This window comes from Oncorhynchus clarkii, chromosome 4 (genome assembly GCF_045791955.1).
Source record: "Oncorhynchus clarkii lewisi isolate Uvic-CL-2024 chromosome 4, UVic_Ocla_1.0, whole genome shotgun sequence".
NCBI classification, from domain to species: Eukaryota; Metazoa; Chordata; class Actinopteri; order Salmoniformes; family Salmonidae; genus Oncorhynchus; species Oncorhynchus clarkii.
Window position 1 is genome coordinate 27134489 of NC_092150.1, and position 27390 is coordinate 27161878.

A 27390-nucleotide genomic window follows, 5' to 3' on the forward strand; every position below is an offset into this window, starting at 1 on the left:
TCATGGCTTGGTCTTTGCTCTGACATAGACAGGTGTGTGCCTTTCCAAATCATGTCCAATCAATTGAATTTACCACAGGTGGACTCCAAGTTGTAGAAACATCTCAAAGATGATCAATGGAAACAGGATGCGCCTGAGCTCAAATCCGAGTATGTTAGCGAAGGGTCTGAATATTTATTTGAGTTATTTCTGTTTTTAATTTTAATACATTTGAAAACATTTCTAAAAACCTGTTTTCGCTTTGTCATTATGCGGTATTGTGTGTGTGTGTGTGTGTGTGTGTGTGTGTGTAAGTTGAGGAAAAACATTTATTGAATCCATTTTAGAATAAGGCGTAACAAAATGTGGGGAAGTCTGAATACTTTTGAAATGCACTGTAGTCCTCTTAATTTACAGCATTTCCCTCACTCAAACCATGTTTCCATCCTCAGTTTTTATGCCAGTAAAGTCGTGACAGCTGTGATGGAAACAGGAAGTTGCACAGCTATTTTCAGGTCTTCCCAGAGATGTTCATCTGGTTCAACTCTGGGCTCTGGCTGGGCCACTCAAGGACATTGAGACTTGTCCCGAAGCCACTCCTGCGTTGTCTTGGCTGTGTGCTTAGGGTCTTTGTCCTGTTGAGCATGGAACACTCCAAAAAACTTTAATTCGTGAACTTTTAGTTAGTTATTTTTTATCATTAAAACACATACTTTTAGTGTTCTCCTAAATTTCAACTTAGGAGCACATGTACTCCTTGTAATTATTATTATTTTTTTTAAATGTCAGTGTAGAGCCCAAAGCTATAATAATAATTATAATAAGCCATATCACTCAGCATTTTGTGTCAGGCAATTTTTTGATTCTTGATGTTTAGTTGTAGAACTGTTTCTGTTTTTACTATTGTTACTATTGTATCTGAATTGTTTATTTTAACATACATGGGTTAACCCCTTAGAGCAGTGGTTCCCAAACTTGTTATAATCCCCGTACCCCTTCAAACATTCAACCTCCAGCTGCGTACCCCCTCTAGCACCAGGGTCAGCGCACTCTCAAATGTTATTTTTTGCCATCATTGTAAGTCTGCCACACACACACACCATTCGATACATTTATTAAACATAAGAACGAGTGTGAGATTTTGTCATACCCAGCTCATGGGAAGTGACAAAGAGCTCTTATAGGACCAGGGCACAAATAATAGTATAATAATAGTCAATAATTTTGCTCTTTATTTATTCATCTTACATATAAAACTTGATTTGTTCATCGAAAATTGTGTAACTCTACACAGGTTCATGAGAATGGTGTGCTTGATAGGATGCACATAACTCTGCAATGTTGGGTTGTATTGGAGAGAGTCTGTCTTAAATAATTTTCCACACAGTTTGTGCCTATTTAGTTTTCATGCTAGTGAGGGCTGAGAATCCACTCTCACACAGGAACGTGGTTGCAAAGGGCGTCAGTGTCTGAACACTGCGTTTTGACAAGGCAGGATACTCTGAGTGCAGCCCAATTCAGAATTCCGGCAGTGGCTTCTGATTTATATTCCATTTTCACAGAACCGCTTGTTGCAATTTCGATGAGGCTTTCTTGTTCAGATATCGGTAAATGGACTGGAGGCAGGGCATGAAAGGGATAATGAATCCAGTTGATAACCAGCGCACTTTTGTATGTTGTAAAAGTGTTACAAGAGTTCAGGGGCCTTGTTTTAACAAAGTTAACAATTTTCACTGTAGTATCCAAAACGTCCTTCAAGCTGTCAGGCATTCCCTTGTCAGCAAGAGCCTGTCAGTGGATGCTGCAGTGTACCCAAGTAGAGACGGTAGAAACTGCTTGGAAGCGCGTTACCCCTCCACTAGGTCTCACTCTCATGGCTTTTGCACCATCAGTACAGATACCAACACATCTTGACCAGTCCATTTGATGTCACAAAGCTGTCGAGTACTTAAAAAATATCCTCTCCTGTTGACCAGATTTCCAGTGGTTTGCAGAGAAGATGTCTTCCTTAATTGACCCCCCATAAACATAACAGACATACAGTGGGGCAAAAAAGTATTTAGTTAGCCACCAATTGTGCAAGTTCTTCTACTTAAAAAGATGAGGCCTGTAATTTTCATCATAGGTACACTTCAACTATGACAGACAAAAGGAGGGGGAAAAAATCCAGATAATCACATTTGTAGGATTTTTAATGAATTTATTTGCTAATTATGGTGGAAAATAAGTATTTGGTCACCTACAAACAAGCAAGATTTCTGGCTCTCACAGACCTGTAACTTCTTCTTTAAGAGGCTCCTCTGTCCTCCACTCGTTACCTGTATTAATGGCACCTGTTTGAACTTGTTATCAGTATAAAAGACACCTGTCCACAACCTCAAACAGTCACACTCCAAACTCCACTATGGCCAAGACCAAAGAGCTGTCAAAGGACACCAGAAACAAAATTGTAGACCTGCACCAGGCTGGGAAGACTGAATCTGCATTGGTTGACTGAATTGACTGAATTGGTTTGAAGAAATCAACCGTGGGAGCAATTATTAGGAAATGGAAGACATACAAGACCACTAATAATCTCCCTCAATCTGGGGCTCCACGCAAGATCTCACCCCGTGGGGTCAAAATGATCACAAGAACGGTGAGCAAAAATCCCAGGACCACACGGGGGGACCTAGTGAATGACTTGCAGAGAGCTGGGACCAAAGTAACAAAGCCTACCATCAGTAACACACTACGCCGCCAGGGACTAAAATCCTGCAGTGCCAGACGTGTCCCCCTGCTTAAGCCAGTACATGTCCAGGCCCGTCTGAAGTTTGCTGGAGAGCATTTGGATGATCCAGAAGACGATTGGGGGAATGTCATATGGTCAGATGAAACCAAAATATAACTTTTTGGTAAAAACTCAACTCGTCGTGTTTGGAGGACAAAGAATGCTGAGTTGCATCCAAAGAACACCATACCTACTGTGAAGCATGGGGGTGGAAACATCATGCTTTGAGGCTGTTTTCCTGCTCTAGAGGAGATCTGCATGGAGGAATGGGCCAAAATACCAGCAACAGTGTGTGAAAACCTTGTGAAGACTTACAGAAAACGTTTGACCTCTGTCATTGCCAACAAAGGGTATATAACAAAGTATTGAGATAAACTTTTGTTATTGACCAAATACTTATTTTCCACCATAATTTGCAAATAAATTCATTAAAAATCCTACGATGTGATTTTCTGGATTTCTTTTTCTCATTTTGCCTGTCATATCTGAAGTGTACCTATGATGAAAATGACAGGCCTCTCTCATCTTTTTAAGTGGGAGAACTTGCACAATTGGTTGCTGACTAAATACTTTTTTGCCCCACTGTATACCAGGAGCTGTGCCAGGCCCGCCACGTCTAACTCATCTAGCTGTAACGCATAGAATTCACTGACTTGTATGCGAAGCAGTAATTGTTTTAAAACAGCTCCTGCCATGTCACTGATGTGTCGTGAAACAGTGTTGTTTGATGTAGGAGTTGTCTGTATAGTTTTTTGGGCCTTTTCCCCCAGCAGTGTCCCAGCAATAGCCACGGCAGCAGGAAGAATTAAGTCCTCCACAATAGTTTGGGGCTTGCCTGTCCTAGCCACTCGGTAGCTCACCATATAAGATGCTTCTAGCCCTTTCTTACTAATGGTATCTGTTGCTCTTATACATGTCTTACTACTCGAAAGTCTTCATAATTCTGCACATATAACACACTGTGGCTGAGGAAAGGCACTACCAATTAGAGGTCGACCGATTAATCGGAATGGCCGATTTAATTAGGGCCGATTTTTCAAGTTTTCATAATCGGAAATCGGTATTTTTGGACACCGATTTGGCCGTTTAAATTATTATTATTTTTTTACACCTTTATTTAACTAGGCAAGTCAGTTAAAAACATTCTTATTTTCAATGACGACCTAGGAACGGTGGGTTAACTGCCTTGTTCAGGGGCAGAATGACAGATTTCTACCTTGTCAGCTCGGGGATTCAATCTTGCAACCTTACAGTTAACTAGTCCACCGCTCTAACCACCTTGTCTGTGGTGGAGACTGCCTGTTACGCGAATGCAGTAAGAAGCCAAGGTAAGTTGCTAGCTAGCATTAAACTTATCTTATAAAAAACAATCAATCATAATCACTAGTTAACTACACATGGTTGATGATATTACTAGTTTATCTAGCGTGTCCTGCGTTGCATTTAATCGATGCGGTGCGTATTCGCGAAAAAGGACTGTCTTGCTCCAATGTGTACCTAACCATAAACATCAATGCCTTTCTTAAAATCAATACAGAAGTATATATTTTTAAACCTGCATATTTAGTTAATATTGCCTGCTAACCTGGCTCGTTGCGAACTCTGTGAAGACTATTTCTTCCTAACAAAGACAGCCAACTTTGCCAAACGTGGGATGATTTAACAAAAGCGCATTTGCGAAAAATGCACAATCGTTGCACTTCTGTACCTAACCATAAACATCAATGCCTTTCTTAAAATCAAGTATATATTTTTAAACCTGAATATTTTGCTAAAAGAAATCCAGGTTAGCAGGCAATATTAACCAGGTAAAATTGTGTCACTTGCGTTCATTGCACGCAGAGTCTGTGTATATGCAACAGTTTGGGCCGCCTAATTTGCCAGAATTTTACAGAATTCTGAAACATTAAAGGTTGTGGAATGTAACAGGAATATTTAGACTTATGGATGCCACCCGTTAGATAAAATACGTAACGGTTCCGTATTTCACTGAAAGAATAAACGTCTTGTTTTCGAGATGATAGCTTCCGGAGTCGACCATATTAATGACCTAAGGCTCGTATTTCTGTGTGTTATTATGTTATAATTAAGTCTATGATTTGATAGAGCAGTCTGACTGAGCGATGGTAGGAACCAGCAGACTCGTAAGCATTCATTCAAACAGCACTTTCGTGCATTTTGCCAGCAGCTCGTCACTGTGCTTCAAGCATTGAGCTGTTTATGACTTTGTCTATCAACTCCCGAGATTAGGCTGGTGTAACCGATGTGAAATGGCTAGCTAGTTAGCGGGGTGCACGCTAATAGCGTTTCAAACGTAACTCGCTCTGAGACTTGGAGTGGTTGTTCCCCTTGCTCTGCATGGGTGGTAACGCTGCTTTGAGGGTGGCTGTTGTCGATGTGTTCCTGGTTCGAGCCCAGGTAGGGGCATGGAGAGGGACGGAAGCTATACTGTCTAACAACAAATGTAGAATTACTGATGCTAGCATTGGATGTGCTCGTGGATGCAGAACAACTTGTGTCATCGACAGCTGCAGGTGTAGTACTGCAGGTAGTAGCAGTACTACCAGTAGAGCTGGTATGTGTCTCTATGGACGCGGGCCCTTTTTTGCCATTTATCAATTAACGAGCAAACGGAATGAGCAGCAGCTACGTTTGGCTACATACGGACCGTTAGTGGAATTCCCGCAAGAGAGTAACGGTTAATGTGATTGGATGTTCATTATTTGACATTGTGTTATTTCGCTGAACACTAGATGGATTTTATTTTTGGCAGTGAAACGAGGCTGTTGTAAAATATAAATGGACTGTTTGAAAATGTGAAGAAACTTTTTTGTTTTTATTTTTTTCTGTTTTTTATTTTAGTTTTTAAATGTGAATCACGTTTTTATTTGGCGTACCCCCGTTTGGGAATACCAGCCCTAGAGTAATCCCCATTGAAATCTGTCAGTCAGTTGCATTGGATGAGTCTCAATCCATCGTATCGCCGACGTTTCACTTCCGTATCTGCGTTGAAAGGTGACAGAGCTAGAGCGTTGTTTGTCAGATTGAGACATCCCGAAAATCGGTCTTCTCACAGAATCATCTGTAGCATCTGTTTGGCCTACAAACTATTATGACCCCTCTGTGGAAAGGTGAGACTTTGCTAAAGGAGGCCACAGGCCTCGTGACTTGTCTGAAGGGCCCCCGGTACCAGTTGAAAAAATTTATGGAAGTATATGTAGAGACTTAAGTGCCAAAAATAAGGGGTTCAATACATGTATAAGAAAATATATACACTTCTCCAAAAAATAAAGGGAACACTAAAATAACACATCCTAGATCTGAATGAATGAAATATTCTTCTTAAATACTTTTTTCTTTACATAGTTGAATGTGCTGACAACAAAATCACACACAAATTATCAATGGAAATCAAATTTATCAACCCATGGAGGTCTGGATTTGGAGTCACACTCAAAATTAAAGTGGAAAACTACACTACATGCTGATCCAACTTTGATGTAATGTCCTTAAAACAAGTCAAAATGAGGCTCAGTAGTGTGTGTGGCCTCCACGTGCCTGTATGACCTCCCTACAACGCCTGGGCATGCTCCTGATGAGGTGGCGGATGGCCTCCTGAGGGATCTCCTCCCAGACCTGGACTAAAGCATCCGCCAACTCCTGGACAGTCTGTGGTGCAACGTGGCGTTGGTGGATGGAGCGAGACATGATGTCCCAGATGTGCTCAATTGGATTCAGGTCTGGGGACCGGGCGGGCCAGTCCATAGCATCAATGCCTTCCTCTTGCAGGAACTGCTGACCCACTCCAGCCACATGAGGTCTAGCATTGTCTTGCATTAGGAGGAACCCAGGGCCAACCGCACCAGCATATGGTCTCACAAGGGGTCTGAGGATCTCATCTCGGTACCTAATGGCAGTCAGGCTACCTCTGGCGAGCACATGGAGGCCCCCCAAAGAAATGCCACCCCACACCATGACTGACCCACCGCCAAACCGGTCATGCTGGAGGATGTTGCAGGCAGCAGAACGTTCTCCACGGCGTCTCCAGACTCTGTCACGTCTGTCACGTGCTCAGTGTGAACCTGCTTTCATCTGTGAAGAGCACAGGGCGCCAGTGACGAATTTGCCAATCTTGGTGTTCTCTGGCAAATGCCAAATGCCGTCCTGCACGGTGTTGGGCTATAAGCACAACCCCCACATGTGGACGTCGGGCCCTCATACCACCCTCATGGAGTCTGTTTCTGACCGTTTGAGCAGACACATGCACATTTGTGGCCTGCTGGAGGCCATTTTGCAGGGCTCTGGCAGTGCTCCTCCTTGCACAAAGGCGGAGGTAGCGGTCCTGCTGCTGGGTTGTTGCCCTCCTACGGCCTCCTCCACGTCTCCTGATGTACTGACCTGTCTCCTGGTAGCGCCTCCATGCTCTGGACACTACGCTGACAGACACAGCAAACCTTCTTGCCACAGCTCGCATTGATGTGCCATCCTGGATAAGCTGCACTACCTGAGCCACTTGTGTGGGTTGTAGACTCCGTCTCATGCTACCACTAGAGTGAAAGCACCGCCAGCATTCAAAAGTGACCAAAACATCAGCCAGGAAGCATAGGAACTGAGAAGTGGTCTGTGGTCACCACCTGCAGAACCACTCCTGTATTGGGTCTCGCTAATTGCCTATAATTTCCACCTGTGGTTTATTCCATTTGCACAACAGCATGTGAAATTTGTCAATCAGTGTTGCTTCCTAAGTGGACAGTTTGATTTCACAGAAGTGTGATTGACTTGGAGTTGCATTGTGTTGTTTAAGTGTTCCCTTTATTTTTTTGAGCAGTGTATATATATTGATATGTATGCATGGTCTTCCTGATATTTCTTATCTCTCAGATATAGGACAGACACTTCAGAACAGACTTCCTTTAGATTTTTTGGGGGGAGGACTGTCTTTTTGTTCCATGTTGTGAATCTGTTATTCAATGCATTTGAATGGGCTAATAGCAGTAAAGCCAAATGTAAATGTTTCATCAAACGTTTCCTGATCTTGCTTATACCTCTCAGGTTGTGTCTACACTTGACATGTACATGCGACTTCTGCTATCAAAAATACAAAGATCAAATTGAAAAGACGTGTCTATACACACAAATCTCGCTTTTTTTGTCTTATTGTGTTCAGATCTGGCTGACAACTTCAGGTGTTCAGGGATGCATTGTGCAGATTTCTCCTCAGTCTGGATCAATTGGGCTACGTCATCAGCACTCCTTCCACCAGTCTCCAGAACACTTTTTTCATTATAATGTTGGAGGAAATGCGTTCCTAGTGTGTGAGGAACGTGTTTGCTGGCCTCCTCATAAATGCTAGCCAGCTAGCTAATTTACAAAATAATAATTGGGGTTTGGCTAAAGTTATGCTAACCTGTTTGCAATCCCTTTAGCGTTGCTAGCTAGCTACAGAGATTAGCTGGCTAGTTAGCTACTGCCATCAGTTGTGTTATCATATTTAGCCTATTCCACCATTTGTAGAATACCTACTGGCATTTGAGTATAGCGTGGGAATAGGGACTCCGGACACACTGTAGACGCATTTAGAAGTAGGTGTAGATGCATGACGCGTTTGAAATTCCATGATCAGAACTCTGATCAAAATACTAAAGCTGCATAAACTGTCAAGTCTTGACACGGTCTCAGATATAGGACAGACACTTCAAAACATTTTGGTTCCGTTGCAGTGAATCTGTTTGTTTGTTTTTTTTGTTTTTTTGCAAAGCATTTATTTTTTGTATACTTCAAGGGGTCTTAAAATTCTAAATCAAATGGGTATAACCTTCGTAAAACAATTCCATATAACTCTACCCCGGCTTAGACTGTTATGGGTTAAAAGACTTGGGTCACAAACATTTTATTGAATTGAGCTATATATCACACTACTTATTACTAGTAATACATTTCCTGTTGTAGGAACATTCTAAAGCATAAACAAAAAAATCAATATTACAAAGCGTCTTCATCTGTCGATTTGTGGGTTTCTTTTTTGTTGTGTGTAATTATGGCGAGAAATATTTAATATTTTACCTGGTAAAAAAATCTAAGTGGCTGGTGGAACAAAAAGTAAATTTTCCACCGTGCTCTCCTCTCCTAGATGTTGGTAGTTGGCGAGAGGGCGGGGGCAGGAATCTGACCACAGGAGCCAGCCCTTCTGAGATGGACAGCCGTGGGCCAGAGGAGGGAGGGTCAGCTTTCAGCACCCCCTCACCCCCTGGGGAGACGGAGGAGGGGGGCAGGGTGCCCCCTAATGAAAAGGGAGAAGTCAGGGAGAGGCTGCCCCTGTCTGTCCAGCCTGCACCCCTCTCCTCCCAGCCCCAGCTACAATCCTCCTCTTCTGTGCCTGCCCAGCCTAAACTCAACGGGGGCCAGCAGGCCTCTGCCGGGATGCCTCCCCAGTTCCACCCCCAGTTCAGGGGCATGATGCCACCCTATGTAAGTGATGGAACGAATGCTGTATTGATTTCTAGGGTTATTGATTTTACTTGGGGTATAAAGAAACATGGAATTACTTACCTGATATGGGATGTTGTCTTGACAGTAGTTGCTAGTTTGCCAGAAATGTCTGACTTTGCAGAGTAGGATTCTCCTGGTAATGGCCTTGTGTTCCTGTTCTAGATGGTCCACGCGTACCCCAGAATGCCCTTTGCTCCAGTGCCAGGGAACATAAGATACCCTGTTCCACAGGATGGAACCAGGTGAGTACACACACACACACACACACACTGCTACATCCCTACACACTCATCATTATTACCACATCACTTTGAGTTCATAGACCTCTCTTCATCCAGTCCCCAGTGGACTGACGCTCCTGTGTGTGTTGTGTCCCCAGGAGGGTCCGTCCCCAGCAGGGGCCCCCCCAGGCCTGGCTCAAGGATCCAGACAGACCCTCCATCATCAGCGCCACAGAGCTCAAAGAGCTTGACAACCTGGACACTGAAGCTGACGAGGGCTGGGCTGGTAATACTTATCTGTATTTATACAAAACCATTTTTTACATGATGTTTTAATAGAATTTAATTTAAACGGCATGTAATGGTAACCCTCATCTCTCCCGGTCTGTTATCCAGGAGCTCAGATGGAGGTAGACTACACAGAGAAACTCAACTTCAGTGACGATGAGGAGAACCAAGCCGCCAAGGAGAAAGGAGAAAACTGGTGAGTCTCACTGACGAAGGTGCTTCCTTTTCTGCCTCACTATCTGGATGTGACAGACTGGGTTTGTCCTGGGTTATCTGTACTCCTTGAGACTGTTAGCCCACTGAGCTTAAGCCTAGGCATTACCATGTAGCGCTAACAAACGACTAACCATCATGCTTGCTCTCTCAGGGAGTGGATCGGTAAAGTGGAGCGGATGAGGTCGCTGCGCCCCTCAGATGGCCAGGAGGGCAGCAAAGGCTCATGGGTAGATGGAAGGGACCCCAGGGCGCCCTCCCCAGGCAGTATAGGGCAGTACAAGACCGGCCCACCACAGGACTACCAGGTGAGGCTGAGTATCTTTGGCTTGATGAGGGAGTCCTGGACTGATGCGCCATCAAGAGCTTTACTATACAAGTTCCTTTTGGATGTTAGAGAACTTATGTCATATCTCTTTCCGTCTCTCCAGGGTCAGCCAGGTGTGCGCTTGGTAGGCAGCAGAGCCCCTCGCGTGGCCAAATCCCCCACCGCAGCTCCCTCTGGCGAGGAGGAGTCAGAGGCCTGGCGCCAGCAACGCAAGAAGCAGGACTTGTCGGAAGCAGTAGAAAGAGCCAGGCGGAGGAGAGAAGAGGAGGAGAAGAGGATGGAAGAGCAGAGACTCGCCGCCTGCGCAGAGAAACTCAAGCGCCTTAACGAGAAACTCCGCCCAGCAACAGAGGCCACGTCCGTCCCTGCCGGAGAGACAACCAATGAAGAGATGGGAGCTGTGTGTGAAGACACACCCCCTTTGTCTGTTCCTCCCCCCATCTCTAGCCCTGCACCTTCTCAGACTGACCCTCTCCCACAGCCCCTGACCATACCAGTCCCTCTCCAAGACAGAGAGAGGATGGAAAGAGAGAGGATGGAGAGAGAGAGGATGGAGAGAGAGAGGATGGAGAGAGAGAGGATGGAAAGAGAGAGGATGGAGAGCGAGAACAAGAGGATGGAAAGAGTAGAGCGTAGTGCGGAGGAGAGTCAGTTTGTGCCTCGCCAGCCCAGCCCTCCGGTTCAAAGACCAGAGTCCATACCCCCAGAGCCTCAGCTCGGAGAGGGCACCCTAGGTGAGGTGGGCCCCCTGAGCGAGGTAAGCCCCCTGGTGGATGAGAGCCAGACTGAGAGACTGATTCCCATGCCTATCCGAGAGTACTTCAGCACCGATGAGAGTAGAGGTGAGCCCCCTGTCAGAGCCCTGTGTTTGCACCAACATAAATGAACCAGTTGCTTTACCTCCCACAGTTTCACTCCCAGCAAAGCAACACTTTCTATATATTTCAATGAAGGTTTACAGTGTGACTGACTACTGTCTCTCTCTCTAGTGGAGGGGCGTGTGCCCCTGTCTCTGCCCCGTATGGACCCCCCCATTGGAGAGGACACCCCGGTGGCCCCCCCAGACCAGGAGGGAGAGGCAGGGGCTGCCATACGCCCCTCTCTCACCTCGGGATACTCCAAACAATTCCAGAAGTCTCTGCCCCCACGCTTCCTCAGGCAGCAGGTATTGGACTGGTGTTGCTTAGATTTTTTTTATACCCAATGTCACATCCAAAGTTCCTCTTGGGAAAAGTCAAGTTACCAAATGAAGTTCAAGTCCATCTCTGGACTATGGAATCCTGAACTTTTAATGTTGTCCATGTTATTTTGAAGAGAAATGCCCTGAATCCAACTCTTACCTCTCTCTCCTTGCAGGAGCAGATGAAGCAGCAGCAGTGGCAGCAGCAACAGCAGCAGGGTGGTGGAGGAGGAGGAGGTGGTGGTGGGACTGTGTCCCCATCAGGAGGAGGTGCGGGTGGAGGAGGAAGTGTAGCTGCCCCCCAGCAGCAGCACCGCTCCCTGTACCAGCCCATCGGCCCCCCTCACCATCAGCAGCACCTGGCTAACATGGGCTTTGACCCCCGCTGGCTCATGATGCAGTCATACATGGACCCCCGCATAATGTCTGGAAGACCACCGCTCGACATGCCAAACATGCACCCTGGCCCTGGTACGGAGATAATGATATACTGATACGTGTGTGTTTTCAGAGTTTAGTTTTGCTTGTCTTCTGTGGGTGTTGTTGCCCTGTGTGTGTTTTGGTGTAAGTAGACATATATTTATAATAGTGTATATAAACTGTAAAAGGTAATCATTTTGACCGGCGGTCCCCTTATCTATCTTGTCTCCAGGGCGGATGGGTCCTAAGCAGATAGTTCGTAGAGAAGCAGGGGACAAGTCCAGCTCCAGTTCTGACTCATTTGACCACCTGACCAGGCCCATACGGGACCACAGTCTCCCCTCTGAACCACGTACAGTGTGGGGGTCTGACCCGTACGCACAAACTGATCCCCTAACCTCTGCCACTCCCCCTAAAGGATGGGAGGACAAGGACACCAGGTGAGGGGACAACACACCAATCAGGCTACATCTCAGTACACACCTGGTTTCCTCACCTCCACAGGGCATATGAATGAGAGGCAGCCACTTCTGTTGTTTGCAGAGTTTTTGATTAAAACATCTCTCTCGCTTTTCCCCAGGTTGGACTCTGGGTTGGAGCTGGACCGGGGTTTACCAGTTATTTACCCCAGCCAGGATATTAGTCCTCTTGAACCCCGCAGCAAGACTGACTTATTCAGAAATCCCACAGAACCCCTGTCAGGGTTTGGCCCGGGCCCCGAGGAGGCTCCAGGATCCCTGCAGACAGAGAGAGGGCCTGGTGAGTCCCCCTTTGAGCCAGAGGAGCCTGGCCTGCCCACTGGAGAGGAAGTTGAGGCTCTGGGACAGGCCATGCTACAGAGAACCATCTCCCAGGGCTCCAGCCACTCACTCAAACTGGACGAGCCTAGGTTCGACAGCCTCCTCCTGGGCACAAAGACACTTGAGCTCCAGGATGCAGGGGAGAGGCCAGGCCCAGACGAACTGAAGCCTAGGAAAGAGCCTTTCTCCCAGGCTGCTGTGACCAACAACAGGCCCACCCCTCCATCCGACAGCCTCCACAAGCCAGAGAAGCTGCCCTTGTCAGTCCCTAGCAAGCAGAAGGCTGAGTTGCGTTTGGGAGGGAGGTCAGTGGCCGGCCGGAGGGAAGGGCCAGGGAGTGAGAGGCCTGTACGCAGGTCTGGACCCATTAAGAAACCTGTACTCCGAGACATGAAGGAAGAGAGAGAGCAGCGGGAGGAGAGAGAGCGACACAGAGAGAGAGGGGAAAGAGGGGAGAGACCCAAGAAGGAGGAGCGAGGAGGAGTAAAAGCTGCCTTCGCAGCTGCTGCTGTGTCTGGGGGCCCCAGGGACAGGCCCCAGGGAGAAAGAGACAGGGAGAGGGATGGGAAGAGGGAGGCCCCTGAGACTGAGGAAGGGCCTGTGAATGGCCCCCAGAGATCCAGAGACACACAAGCCCTATCAGGAGCACAGGCACCAGCCTCCCAGGACAACAAGACAGACAAACCAACGACCAATGATAAACACCCCGAACCTAAACTATCCTGTAGGAAGGAGTCCAACCTTCCTCCAAGGGCCTACCGCCGTGAGGAGAGAGAGAGGGAGAGGGAGCGAGAAAGAGAAAGGGATCGGGAAAGAGAGATGGAGCGGGACAGAGAGAGAGACTGGCCGGCTGATGGTTTTCGAGCCAGAGGCAGAGGGGAGTACTACTCGCGAGGACGGAGTTTCCGGGGGACTTACAGTGGTCGAAATAGAGGTGGCCGGGGTCGTAGTCGAGGGGAGTACCCTTACCGGGAGCCGCGCTCGCGCTCAGACCTCCCAACCACCGGTGGCGGCATTGCCTTCCGCGGCTGCCGTGAAGAGAGCGAGACGCGCAGCGAGAGCTCTGACTTCGAGGTGATGCCCAAACGCAGGAGGCGCCGTGGCTCCAATACCGAATCGGAGAGTGAAGGAGGACGGGAGTCCGCTAGCGACACTGGGGCTTCAGACCGTGAGCCCAGCGCTAAACCACCCCGACCGCTCCGCAGGGAACTACCAGGAGAGCCCCGCTCCGGACCACACAAACCTGGCTTTGGACCCCCTCACCTGGGAGAGAAAGGAGGGCTCAGGGGGGGAGACGAGGAGGGTAGGCCCAAGCCAGGCTTCCTGCCCAAAGGAGAGCCGTCACGGCGGGGGAGAGGGGGCCTGTACAGCAGGCGAGGGGGAGCCAGGGAGAGAGGAGGTCCTAGGTCAGCTCCTCTCAGACGACCAGGAACCAGAGAGTTGTCCTCCCAGTGGCCCTCTAAACCCATGGAGACCTTCCGCCCTGAGGACACAGAACCCTCGTCACGCTACGACAATCGGGACACCCACTCTGACCGACGGCCTGTACGAGGGGACAGAGACCGTCCTTTCGAGGTGAAGAAGTTTGGGGAGGGGGGACCCCAGAGTAGCAGAGACAGAGAGAGGCCCCGTCGTCCTCGCCCAGCCCGACCCCCCAGACAGGACAAACCCCCCCGCTTCCGGAGACTGAAGGAAAGAGAGGCTGCAGTCTTAGCTGGAGGAGAGACAGGACCTGGACCCACCTCCACTGCCTCCCTCCCAGCCTTAGTGCGTGCCTCTGGGCCTGGCCCTGTCTCCCTGTCCCCTACCCTCTCCAGAGCTTCAGGGACCCCTGTCACCATGCCTGTAGAGGGGGGACCCACAGCTGTTGACCTGCACCTGGCCTCTGACCCAGCCCTGCCTGATGCCACCCCTCCCACCACCTCTGCCATGGGCACCAAGTCACCTGACTTTTCCAACCAGAACTCTTCTGACCAGGCCAACGAGGAGTGGGAGACGGCGTCAGAGAGCAGTGACTTTAACGAACGGAGAGAACGAGAGGAGAGGAGGGGAGCGCTGGAGGCTGCTAACGCAGCTACCCAGCCCTCGGCCCCAGCCCCGCTACCCCCTCAAGGCTCAGCACCCCCCAGTAGGACCCCCACTGAGGGAGGGATGACGCCCAAACGCGAAGCAGCAGGGCCTGCCTGGGCCAGGAGGAGTTTCTCCAGTCAGCGTCCGGTGGAGCGGCAGAACCGCAGGGGGAACAGCGGACCCAAACCAGGCCGCGGCTACACAGGGGGGAAGGGAGAGAGGAGAGGAGGTGCCAAGGCTGGACGCAGAGGGTGAGTCATACACACTGATTTGGTTTGGCCTTAAGTCTTATGCCTTGACTGTTTGCATGTTAGATCTACTCACGGTTAACATATTGAACAATATTATATTATACAACCCATAGGCCGTGTGTGTGTGGGAGAGAGTGAGAGGTGTGGAAACATGATCTTCCTGAAGGACAAATGTTTCATCTCCTTTCGTGTCCTGTTTTAATTGTTGAAGCGAGTCAGGGTGTATTTTCAGACTGCTACCCTCTACTGTGGCCTCTGGGGGAGAAATACACTGGGTACTCATCATTGCTCCCTTTCTGGTTGCATCACAGTAGTCTAAAGTGGTTTCCTTTCCTCGTCTCCTCTCCTTCACGTGCACTGATGTGAAAGCAATGTCCTCCGTTACATCACTACGTCCTGGACTGTAGACCACTGATGATCCTGTAGTCTTTAGACACCCTTTTTTTATGAAGCTGCTGCTTCTCTGTACAGTGGCCTTGTGTGTCTAACATTTCTCTCCTCCAGAGCTGCCCCTAACCCAGACTCCGCCCCAGGTGGGGGAGCAGTGCGCCCCGGGGGTAAAGATCCATCTGGACGCAGGAAGGACGAGGCCAAACAGACCAAACAGAAACCCAAGGAGAAGGAGAATGCTTTGTTGCAGTTTGACCTCAACAACTACGCCAGTGAGAGAGAGACACACACACACACACACACACACACACACACACACACGTCTCCTATACACACCTGTCACACACACCTGCTCATACCCATTGAGGCTATCTAGTGTCCATCTTGAAATGTTTTTTTTTCCCAATATGCCACGAGTACTGTAATATCATATTGGCCCAATACAGAATTCTTCCAATTCTATTGTTCTAGAACTTGTACCATGTCCGTGGAACTGATGTGATGTCACTTCCTGTGTGCTGTCCTGTAGGTGTGGTGATCATAGATGACCATCCAGAGGTGACTACCTTAGAGGACACCCAGTCTAACACTGCAGACGACGGCTTCACTGAGGTGGTCTCACGTAAACAACAGAAACGACTACAGGACGAGGAGAGGAGGAAGAAAGAAGAACAGACTACACAGGTGAGAAGGAGGAGGGAGAGAGGGAGTGTGCACTTCACCACTGGGAGGCAGTTGCTAATTTATTGAGTAGGGACACATTGACACAAGACTGGACCCCCTCAAACTGAGGACCATAACATCTGACATCCCTAACCTGTATGTTGCATTGTGTGTCTGTTTACAGCACTATGGGAAGAAAGGATCAGGGGAGAAGGGGAGAGGAGGAGGAGGCAAGCTGCCTCCCAGATTCGCCAAAAAGCAGCAGCAGCAACAAGCATCGCTACAACAGCAAGCCTCACAGCCACAGCCTCCACCCCCCCCAAAAAAAAACAAGCCCCATCTCTCTGCCCCCCAGTTCCCTCCCCCTTCCCAGCCTGCTGCCTCTCCTCAGACTCTGGAGGGCTCTTTAACCCCCCTACCCTCCGCCCTGACCCCTACCATCGTGGACTTCAGCTCTAAGACCTCCCTGCCACCTGTGGCCCTGGCCACGCAGCCCCACAGCACTCTGGGTACGGAACTCTGGGAAAACAAGGTGGCCGGATCCACCGTCCTGCCCGACGTCAAGAAACGTGAGTCACACAACCTCAAGACACAGTCATATTTCACCAGAGATTGCATTGTATTAGTGAAAACGTTCCAACTTATGACTAGGTAGGCTAGTGTTTCATATATAGGCTTTGTGTAATATGTTGTGTGTGTTTCAGTTGGACCTATCAGCCCTCCTCAGCCTCCTTCAGTCAGTGCCTGGAACAAACCTCTCACCACTTTCACTGGGGCCGTCACTCCTGAGGTACAAACCTCCCTCTTTCTTTGCCTGGTAGCCAACCTTTTGTACAACAGACTGACCAGCTCTGGGTCTGTTCTGTTTCACTGTGGATCTAAAGAAAGTATTGTGTGTTGTAGGGAGTCAAACCTGGCTCAGAAGGCAGTGTGGATCTGGGGATGGACAGGATCCAGTTTGGAGCCCCGTCCTCAGCTGGCAGTACAGACAGCGATGGTGTACCAGCCATGCTAGAGACTGGACCTGACAACAAACTACCTGCTCCTAAAGAACAGAGACAGAAACAGCCCCGTGCTGGACCTATCAAAACACAGAAGGTAGGGTATTACATGTGTGTGTGCACACACACTGACTGAAATCCTCAGAAAATCAATAGATTGATACGTTATGGTTCTTCATAGTTTTTTATAAACTCTAACTGTATCTCTCCCCTCTCCCTCCCCAGCTCCCTGACATGGAGCCTAAGGAGTACAAGCCTGGCCCTATCGGTAAAGAACGCTCCCTCCGTAACCGCAAGGCTAAGGACATCCACGGGGGGGAGGGAGAGAGTCTGGATGGGGGGATCGTACCAGGACGAGGGGCCAGCAGAGCGGTGGACTCCAGCCCCACCAACACTGACACCTCTGTTCCTGAGCTGGGGGGTGACATCGAGGTGATGATCACCATAGCTTCTGCGGAGTATGGCAGCAGTTCCAAGGTGAGAGGGGATGGGGTTGGTTGGTTGAAATGGTATACCCGATATGGCAACCAGTCTTTCCACCTCAGAACTCTGCTTTAAATAGGAATGTACAGGTAACTGCCAAAATAAAGGAAACACCAACATAAAGCCATGAGCCAGAACAGCTTCAATATGCCTTGGCATTGATTCTACAAGAGTCTGGAACTCTATAGGAGGGATGTGACACCATTCTTCCTCGAGAATGTCCATAATTTGGTGTATTTGATGGTGGAAAATGCTGTCTCAGGCATCGCTGCAGAATCTCCCATAAGTGTTCAATTGGGTTGTGAGATCTGGTGACCGAGGCATATGGTTTCCTTCGTTTTCATGTTTATCAAACCATTCAGTGACCACTCGTGCCCTGTGGATGGGGGCTTTGTCATCCTATGGGGGCATAATTACCGTAGCCAAAATAACGGCCTGCCCAGCATTTGTATACATGATGGGATGATGATTGCTTAACCAGTGTGGAAGCACCTGCTTTCAATATACTGTGTATCCCTCAAATAATCAAGTGTTTCCATTATTTTGGCAGTTACCTTGCATTGCGATTATATTGACGAAATGTTGTTTCTCACCCCACGTCAGGAGTCAGTGACTGATTACACCACCCCTTCGTCGTCTCTGGCTGACAGCGTTCCTACTGGAGGGAGTAAGATGGAGGAGAGCCTGGTAGCCAACGTGCCCCTGCCCCACTCTCTGCCTCTCCCTCGTAGAGAGGCGCTACAGCAGAGCTCCAGCCTCAGTACTGTCTCTCCTGCTAGCGTTGACCTCACACTGAAGGTAATGTTACGAAACCCATAACTAGCCTACGGATAATGTTGCGCTCACTAGGGGTCCAAGGCTTAGTTACTAGGGATGTGACAAATGTTAAAATGTTAACTTTTAAACCGCCCCAAAAATGTATTCTTTAAAGGATATCATAAAATGATGTAATTCAGACATGCTCCTGCGTGTGATTACTATGGGGCAATGCAGTTCAGTCTGCTGCAGTCCTGGCAACCTACCAGACGGCACTCACCTTACTGCTGTCCCCCACCAACTCAGCAACGATGTTATTAATGTTGTTTTAGGGTCTCTATGCTTCTCCATGTTCTCAGTTGTCAGTACATGGGGCTTCATGTTTCATTTCTCATCAATGTGATGGCTCGTTGCATTGATGTATGACATCGTGTTCATAGACGTCCAACCATCTGTAAATAATCAAAATAGTAACCTCCCATATCTTCTACATGATCTAGTGGGGTTTATATGCTTGGTCTCATATCGGGACTGGTGGGGGTTTAAATGCTTGGTCTCATATCGGGACTAGTGGGGGTTTAAATGCTTGGTCTCATATCGGGACTAGTGGGGTTTAAATGCTTGGTCTCATATCGGGACTAGTGGGGGTTTAAATGCTTGGTCTCATATCGGGACTAGTGGGGGTTTATATGCTTGGTCTCATATCGGGACTAGTGGGGGTTTATATGCTTGGTCTCATATCGGGACTAGTGGGGGTTTATATGCTTGGTCTCATATCGGGACTAGTGGGGGTTTATATGCTTGGTCTCATATCGGGACTAGTGGGGGTTTAAATGCTTGGTCTCATATCGGGACTAGTGGGGGTTTAAATGCTTGGTCTCATATCGGGACTAGTGGGGGATTATATGCTTGGTCTCATATCGGGACTAGTGGGGGTTTATATGCTTGGTCTCATATCGGGACTAGTGGGGGATTATATGCTTGGTCTCATATCGGGACTAGTGGGGGTTTATATGCTTGGTCTCATATCGGGACTAGTGGGGGTTTAAATGCTTGGTCTCATATCGGGACTAGTGGGGGATTATATGCTTGGTCTCATATCGGGACTGGTGGGGGTTTATATGCTTGGTCTCGTATCGGGACTGGTGGGGGTTTATATGCTTGGTCTCGTATCGGGACTAGTGGGGGTTTATATGCTTGGTCTCATATCGGGACTAGTGGGGGTTTAAATGCTTGGTCTCATATCGGGACTAGTGGGGGATTATATGCTTGGTCTCATATCGGGACTGGTGGGGGTTTATATGCTTGGTCTCGTATCGGGACTGGTGGGGGTTTATATGCTTGGTCTCGTATCGGGACTAGTGGGGGTTTAAATGCTTGGTCTCATATCGGGACTAGTGGGGGTTTAAATGCTTGGTCTCATATCGGGACTAGTGGGGGATTATATGCTTGGTCTCGTATCGGGACTGGTGGGGGTTTATATGCTTGGTCTCGTATCGGGACTGGTGGGGGTTTATATGCTTGGTCTCATATCGGGACTAGTGGGGGTTTAAATGCTTGGTCTCGTATTGGGGACTGGTGGGGGTTTATATGCTTGGTCTCATATCGGGACTAATGGGGGTTTAAATGCTTGGTCTCGTATTGGGGACTGGTGGGGGTTTATATGCTTGGTCTCGTATCAGGACTGGTGGGGGTTTAAATGCTTGGTCTCGTATCGGGACTGGTGGGGGTTAATATGCTTGGTCTCGTATCGGGACTGGTGGGGGTTAATATGCTTGGTCTCGTATCGGGACTGGTGGGGGTTTATATGCTTGGTCTCATATCGGGACTAGTGGGGGTTTAAATGCTTGGTCTCGTATTGGGGACTGGTGGGGGTTTATATGCTTGGTCTCATATCGGGACTAATGGGGGTTTAAATGCTTGGTCTCGTATTGGGGACTGGTGGGGGTTTATATGCTTGGTCTCGTATCAGGACTGGTGGGGGTTTAAATGCTTGGTCTCGTATCGGGACTGGTGGGGGTTAATATGCTTGGTCTCGTATCGGGACTGGTGGGGGTTAATATGCTTGGTCTCGTATCGGGACTGGTGGGGGTTAATATGCTTGGTCTCGTATCGGGACTGGTGGGAGTTTATATGCTTGGTCTCATAAATGTGGTTGTGACAAGCTGTGCTCACTAGCTGTGCAGGACTCATTAGAACAGAGTGGACAGGACCCATCACCAAATCAGACTGGGCGGAAAAAAACATCATACACAATTATTGCCTGGTTTTCTGAACTTCCCAATTCCGTTCTGTTGCAGTTTCACTCACTTCAAACCATACTCGCTTCAGATTGAAGTACTGTCAGACCGATTTGCAGTAGACTGTCCTTGCTGCAAATAAGAAAGATAACATTGGCTGTTCATTGACATCACTTTTGATTACACAGTGGGGTCGTGATTTTAAAAAATAAAAAAATATTGAAATGGGGTCATGAGCCAGAAAGGTTTGGGAACCTCTGACTTACCACGTGTATTAGTATCAAACAGAGCAAGCAGTGATGTGCAAATTATAGCCACGAGCACACGGCTACCACTTTCTCCCCATCATCTCCCTACGGTGCAGTGGTGCACATTCAGATGTCAGAGGTTAAAGTTCTGTCACTGCAACGGATTTCCCTCATATGGATAACATGTGAGGTTTGAGTAAATTGGTTAAAAAACACTCCAGGCCACACTATGAACGTCTAAACTAGATAGAAAGTGTGTCGAAATTATAATGGACCTATATATTTCTAAATAACTGCCCTTTTTCATGCCCGCAAATAGTTTTTGACAAATCGGTCATAAAGAAATGTGTGGCGCTCCAGCCAAAAAGTTTCCCCGTTGATCTGAGATCGACTTACGTTTCAGTCATGGAAAACAGAGAAAACATTGAACCACACCTCAGACAGAAGGTCTTCTAATGAATTAATTTGACCTTCTCTCTGTTTAGATGGAGTCAGCTCGTAAAGCGTGGGAGAACTCCCCCAGCCTGGTAGAGAAGAGCTCTCCTGTCACCTCCTCTTCTCCCATCACCTCCTGCACTTCCTCCTCCTACTCCTCCTTCTCCTCCGCCTCCATGCCTCAGATACCAGTGGCCTCCGTTACGCCAAGCACCTCTCTGACAGGTACTGTGTTTATTTTTCTGTCTGATTTAATGCTTTTTATACAATGCTTTTACACAAGTATTTGTTACATTAATACTTTTTTAAACAAAAATAGTTTTCCGTCTAATAAATGGATTGGTGGGCAACATCACCCGCATAAACTGCAACAGCAACCGGGTGTAGTGACATCTTCTCCCCCCCCCCCCCCCCCGCCCAGGTGCTGGGACCTACACCACGTCCTCTCTGAGCACTAAGACCACCACGGCCTCTGACCCCCCCAACATCTGCAAGGTGAAACCCCAGCAGCTGCAGACTGGATCCATGAGCGGGACCAGCTTCTCCCAGCTGAGCTGTGTGGCCCCCTTGCTGCCCCAGCAGCAACAGACTCCACAGGTCTACGTCTCCCAATCTGCAGCAGGTGAGACCTCCAACACATCTGAAGCTTTTATGCACTTAGAGGTAATGACTAGGGCTGAGGTTTTTACCTAACTAGGTGACCTCACCAGGAAAAAGTGTGTACCTAGTTAGTTAATGTAGCAGATACTACTAAACCTGAATGAAAACAGTTCTGTTGAGTGGGTATGGAGGCTTATTAGCTTTTTATGACGAGACAGCCATTGAGTGTTGTGCTCCTCTCTTGTCGTATCAGTGACTGCTGAGTGACCCTCCCGTTGGTATGCTAGCTATAGAACTGACTACAGTGCAGTACAGTAGGCCCCATAGGGAGGTCAGCTATTAGCGTCTATCAGAGAGAGAGCTGAGCCCACAGGAACAGAGAAAGGTCACTGCATTCACAATCCTTATGTGATCTGAGATGGAGACAGCTCTGCTATTACTGAAGGTAATGCTAGTGATTCAAATGTTCTCTTGTGAGTGTGAATTTAGGAGTTTTGATCCCTTTTCTCTTTCTCTCTCTCTCCCTGATTATATTCTCTCTCTCGTTCTCTCTCTCGTTCTCATTCTCGTTCTCTCTCTCGTTCTCATTCTCGTTCTTTTTCTCGTTCTCATTCTCTCTCTCGTTCTCGTTCTCTCTCGTTCTCGTTCTCTCTCGTTTTCGTTCTCTCTCGTTTTCGTTCTCTCTCGTTTTCGTTCTCTCTCGTTTTCGTTCTCTCTCTCGTTCTCGTTCGTTCTCGTTCGTTCTCGTTCTCTCTCTCGTTCTCTCTCTCGTTCTCTCTCTCGTTCTCTCTCTCGTTCTCGTTCTCTCTCTCGTTCTCTCTCATTCTCGTTTTCTCGTTCTCTCGTTCTCTCTCGTTCTCTCTCTTTCTCGCTCTCTCTCGTTCTCGCTCTCTCTCGTTCTGACGCTCTCGTTCTGTCGCTCTCTCATTCTGTCTCTTTCGTTCTCGTTCTGTCTCTCTCTCTCTCGTTCTGTCTCTGTGGGTTCTACAGCCCAGATTCCAGCGTTCTACATGGACACCAGTCACCTGTTCAGCAACCCCCGCCTGGCACCTCCCTCTCTGGCACAGCAGCAGGGCTACCAGCCTAGACTCTCACAGGTAAACACTACAAGGATCTCTTTAATTTGCCTTAAAGCTTAAACTGCCCTTATGTAGCCTTACTCTCCCCTTATAAAACCTTATTCTTCCCTTGTGAAGCCTTATAAGGCCTTATTTTCTCCCCTCCAGCAGGCAGCGGTGCAGCAGATTCCAATCCCCATCTATGCTCCCCTGCAGGGCCAGCACCAACACACACACCAACACACACACTCTCACCAGGCCCAGCTAGGCCTCAGCACCGGACCTCCCGTCTCCCAGCCACAGGACCTCTTCAGCTCTTCACTGCAGCCTTACAGGTAACACACACTCAGCAGGATATGTTGATGTTTGTGTATTTATCCAACAATACTGTTTGGGGGATGTGTAGTCACTGACTGGTAAGAGGTGTATGTGTGTTTGATCACACACTATTTCAACTCACTTCTCTGTCCTGTAGGTCTCAGCAGGCCTTTATGCAGAGCAGCCTGTCCCAGCCCAGCCCCATGATGTTATCAGGGCCGTCTCTCCACAGCTACCCTGGGGTTGGGGGCCCTGACCTGGGCAAGCCTCAGTCCAGCCTGGCCTACCAGCAGCCCTCCAACACACACATCCCGATCCTGTTTGAACCACAGCTCAACCAGCCCTCTGGCATGGGAGGATCCCAGCTGATAGACACACACCTACTGCAGGTATGGGAAAAGGTACACAACGTAGCAGCAATGTTCTTATAACTGTTGAGTGGGAGAACTCATGTTATCCTGGTAAATGCTTGAGTTCTATGTGACTATACAAGAGCTTTGTAAGGAATATTGTCTTAACAACCCCCCCCCCCTGTTCCCTCTCCAGCGTCAGGGGATGAGTCAGCATTCTAACCTGTACTCGGGGCAGGTGCAGCAACACGGACAGAGCAGTTACTATAGTAACACACAGTCTCCTAGCTCTGCCATGCAGCAGGTATACACATTTATTTACACACTTTCAAACAGATGATTGTCAAAACAGACAATCATGACATTGGGACTAACTCACCTCTCGCGCGCTCTCCTCTCTAGGTGCAAGTCTCTCTGCCGGGCTCCCAGCTAGGTCTTCCTAACTATGGTTCTGGGGGTGGCCAACCCCTCCTGGCGCTGCCCCCCACCCCTCCCCAGGCTCAGCCCCCCAGCCTCAGCCGCCAGCCCCCCATCTCCCAGCCCTACAGGGGTCCATTCGGGCCCGGACCCACACACAGCATGATGCAGCCTCCTTCCAGCAAGGTACACCAGGGAACCAATCAAAAGCTCTGCTTATGTGAGAGAGAGAGAGAGAGAGAGAGATGCTTGTTTGTATGTCTTCAAGCCTTATTATATTGCAGCTGCCTGTGTTCTGTGTGTGAGCATTGTGTTGGTGAGATGCTAGCAGTACATGACGTAATGTGTCTGCTCTGTGTGTTTCTATCCAGATGTGTGAGATGGACCTGAAGCTGTTTGGCAGTGGGATGGACATGAAGCCTGGAACTCCTCCTCACAGCGCTAGGAGCACTACTCCTACATCTAGTCCTTACAGGTAACACACACACTACTCCTACATCTAGTCCTTACAGGTAACACACACACTACTCCTACATCTATCCTTACAGGTAACACACACACCTGTTTATGAGTGTGCCAAGAGCTGATGTTTTGTTGTGTCTGGTCAGGGCCAGCTCTACATCTCCCAGCAGCCAGTCCAGTAAGATGAACAGCATGCTGTACCAGAAACAGTTCCAGCCCAGCTCTGCTGCCATGAGGGTCACACAGCACTTCCCTGGACAGTTCAACCCACAGGTATTAGACACACACACACACACACACACACACACTGGAGAGGGATAGACCAGAGCCTAATACTGACCCATTTTATTAGAAAGAAATCCAAGGAAAAAGTGCTTGACATTAACACTTTCTCCTTCTCTCTCTCCTTTCAGATTCTGTCTCAGCCCAACATGGTCTCTCCTCTGGTGCGCCCTCCCCCCCACACCCAACATGCTAACTCGTTTGGTGGAGGGATGCAGCGTTCGCCAATGGGCCCACCACCCATGTCTCCCTCTCTGGGAGGAGGGCTGATGCCTCACCCCCGGCCGCTACCGCAGCAGCAGCAGTTCTCCCAGCAGCACCTCTCCCACCCCCCCAGAGGGCCTCCTCCCCCCCTCGCACCTCGAGGACCACCAGGACCCAGAGGCAACCAGGCAGAGCAGGACCTCAAGGTATAGTACTGAAGGGTTATGGGTACTGTAGTGCAGATGTCTTTGAGCTCTACATGTGTGGTGATCTCTGTACAAGCGTGTTTCTTCGGCCCTTGAGTAACCCCAATGTGACACATTTTTGCTCTAGTCCTGCTTGCTGATTAGTTGACTGGTTGAACCTGAATGTGCCTGGTGGTGAAATCCTGATGTATCCTAAATGAATCCAGCAGTACGACGTGATTGATTTGATAGCTGTATTAACTGGTTGATCTCCTGTCGGTTCCTCAGGCGAAGCAGCGAGCCGAGGTGCTCCAGTCGACTCATAAGTTCTTCTCAGAGCAGCAGCTCAAGGCTCCGTCAGTCTCCAAACCCTCTCGTCTCGACCAGGGGGGATGCAAACCCCCCCTCGACATCCTGCCCCCCAACCACCAGACCGTAGGAGTCGTGGAGCGCCCTGAGCCTGACAAATCCTCTCTGTCGGTGGGCAAGCCCATCCGGACCGGCCCTATCAAGCCCCAGGCCATCAAACCAGAGGAGGGGAAGTAGAGCCTCAACATTCTCCACAGAAGGAGAGGTGGAGAAATAATCCAGCTGCTCCACTCATTCACACAATCACTCGCTCTCACACATCACCCGTGCTGTTGTTGGAGAGGGGGAGGGAGAGAAAGGGAGGAGAGGTGGGGTGTATAAGTCTGAATGAGAGGGCTACTGTGTGTGCTCAAACCTCCCACCTCTCTCTTCCCCTCTCCTTCTCTCCTGTCCTCCACTATTGGGGGTCTGTGTGTTTTCGGCGGAAGACAGCGCCGTAAGCTGTACTTCAAATGTCTACCGCGATGGTAGAAAAAGAGGGAGCGAAAAAAGAAAAGATATGAGATTCGCTGCTGATTTTGCCATTTTTTATAGCTCCATGATTTCAGTTCCTTTCCTTTTCTCAGTTGAATCACATGAAGACAGGGCTCTCCTTTTTGTTAACAAAAGAATGTATCAATCTTTTGTTTTTGTAGTTGAACAATCTTATTTAAAGCGATGTCTTTTAGTGAAGCACAGACACGTTCTATTCCCCTGTCTGTCCTCCTCCCATCATTACTAACACAGAGCTATGTGAGTGTGTACAATCTCTGCATGATCACCACACACCTTCCCCTTAGTGCTCAAAGGTTTCACCAATATTACTTCAAGAGAAACTATGAAGTAATTCAGTTTTTTTTTTTGTTTTCCTAGAGAGGAAATGTAAGATGCAGCAGTTGATTGCTTGATCGATTGAGTTATTGATAAGTCTGCCTTCCCTCCTGCTTTCTGCTCTCATTTCTTTGCCTGACATGGTGGTGTATGGGGGTGTGTGTGTTTTTGTGTTTTGCGTGTTGCACACATGGGCAGGCTATTGCCCGGTTCTCTGTATCTTTAGCCAAAGGTTGAACAGCGCAAAGATGTCACAGAGCCTTTGGAAATCCCTGTTTCTATGGCAGCAGAGTGGAAGGGGAGTTATTATGGGTTGTCGGTAAACCCTGAATCCAGTCTAGGGATAAGTCTCACACACTCCCCTCTTCCATTTCCCTCCCTGCCTCCCTCAAGAGTAAGGAGAGTAGAATACACCTATAATACACTCCTCTACCACCGTTCACACACCCATCCCCAGTGTCTCTCATACACACACTTTACTGTCGGGCACCCTACCCTGCTGCTACTGACAGAAAGAGAGAGTGAGTACTGGTGCCCTTAGCCAGAACACACATCAGGAGAGGGCTAGAGAGTGGGGGTTTAATTTTAAAAACTGTAGAAACAGAAAATCATTCAGTGTAACCCTCACCAAGAGGAAACAAGACTGACCGAGAGGGGGAGGAAGAGAACAGCATGAGAAAAAAGCCTCCAGAGTTGAACTGTAGTCTATGGTTCTGCTGTGTTCCGGGCAGAAGGACAGGTGTTAGTGTTGAGAGGAGAGCTCGCCCCTACCCTGTCTTCTCCTGTCTCTCCAACTCACTCAGTCTCACTCAAGCCTACACCGCTCACTCATCTCGGGTTTACCATGGTGAGAAGGGTCCTTCAGAAATGTACAGTAGTATGCTCCCCTAGTGGGTAGGGGGCTATGGAGCCAGTTGCCCCACCCCACTCTAACCAGAACATGGAATGAGAATTGTGTAGGAGGGAGTGGTGGAGGGTGTGATCATGATGATAATTAGTTTAGTTTTACTTGTACAGGGGTACATCGCTGTATTAAAATATGTACGGTCTTATTTACATTCTTGGTTTGGTTAAAGAAACTAATAAAATAATATGCTGTTAAAAAGTGAA

At 48.4% G+C, this 27390-nt stretch overlaps 1 protein-coding gene across 7 annotated transcripts in view; it reads left to right on the top strand.

Annotated features, from left to right (window-relative positions):
- Positions 1 to 27390, top strand: part of LOC139406662 (proline-rich coiled-coil 2C) — a 50671-nt gene extending 23281 nt beyond the window's left edge. For 2 of the 7 annotated variants that reach the window (XM_071149515.1, XM_071149516.1), the window contains exons 5-32: positions 8880 to 9217; positions 9401 to 9480; positions 9618 to 9745; positions 9856 to 9943; positions 10115 to 10268; positions 10392 to 11130; positions 11278 to 11453; positions 11645 to 11939; positions 12121 to 12328; positions 12469 to 15009; positions 15514 to 15671; positions 15929 to 16083; positions 16247 to 16631; positions 16767 to 16852; positions 16966 to 17160; positions 17289 to 17540; positions 18150 to 18344; positions 21276 to 21450; positions 21647 to 21847; positions 22816 to 22922; positions 23022 to 23218; positions 23359 to 23602; positions 23748 to 23855; positions 23954 to 24154; positions 24340 to 24443; positions 24577 to 24703; positions 24844 to 25122; positions 25390 to 27390. In XM_071149515.1, the coding sequence (XP_071005616.1) occupies positions 8880 to 9217; positions 9401 to 9480; positions 9618 to 9745; positions 9856 to 9943; positions 10115 to 10268; positions 10392 to 11130; positions 11278 to 11453; positions 11645 to 11939; positions 12121 to 12328; positions 12469 to 15009; positions 15514 to 15671; positions 15929 to 16083; positions 16247 to 16631; positions 16767 to 16852; positions 16966 to 17160; positions 17289 to 17540; positions 18150 to 18344; positions 21276 to 21450; positions 21647 to 21847; positions 22816 to 22922; positions 23022 to 23218; positions 23359 to 23602; positions 23748 to 23855; positions 23954 to 24154; positions 24340 to 24443; positions 24577 to 24703; positions 24844 to 25122; positions 25390 to 25647 (8174 nt within the window). In that variant the 3' untranslated portion in view covers positions 25648 to 27390. The remainder of the gene's footprint in view (positions 1 to 8879; positions 9218 to 9400; positions 9481 to 9617; positions 9746 to 9855; positions 9944 to 10114; positions 10269 to 10391; positions 11131 to 11277; positions 11454 to 11644; positions 11940 to 12120; positions 12329 to 12468; positions 15010 to 15513; positions 15672 to 15928; positions 16084 to 16246; positions 16632 to 16766; positions 16853 to 16965; positions 17161 to 17288; positions 17541 to 18149; positions 18345 to 21275; positions 21451 to 21646; positions 21848 to 22815; positions 22923 to 23021; positions 23219 to 23358; positions 23603 to 23747; positions 23856 to 23953; positions 24155 to 24339; positions 24444 to 24576; positions 24704 to 24843; positions 25123 to 25389) is intronic. The other 5 variants (XM_071149518.1, XM_071149517.1, XM_071149519.1 and 2 more) reach the window with 5 other exon arrangements.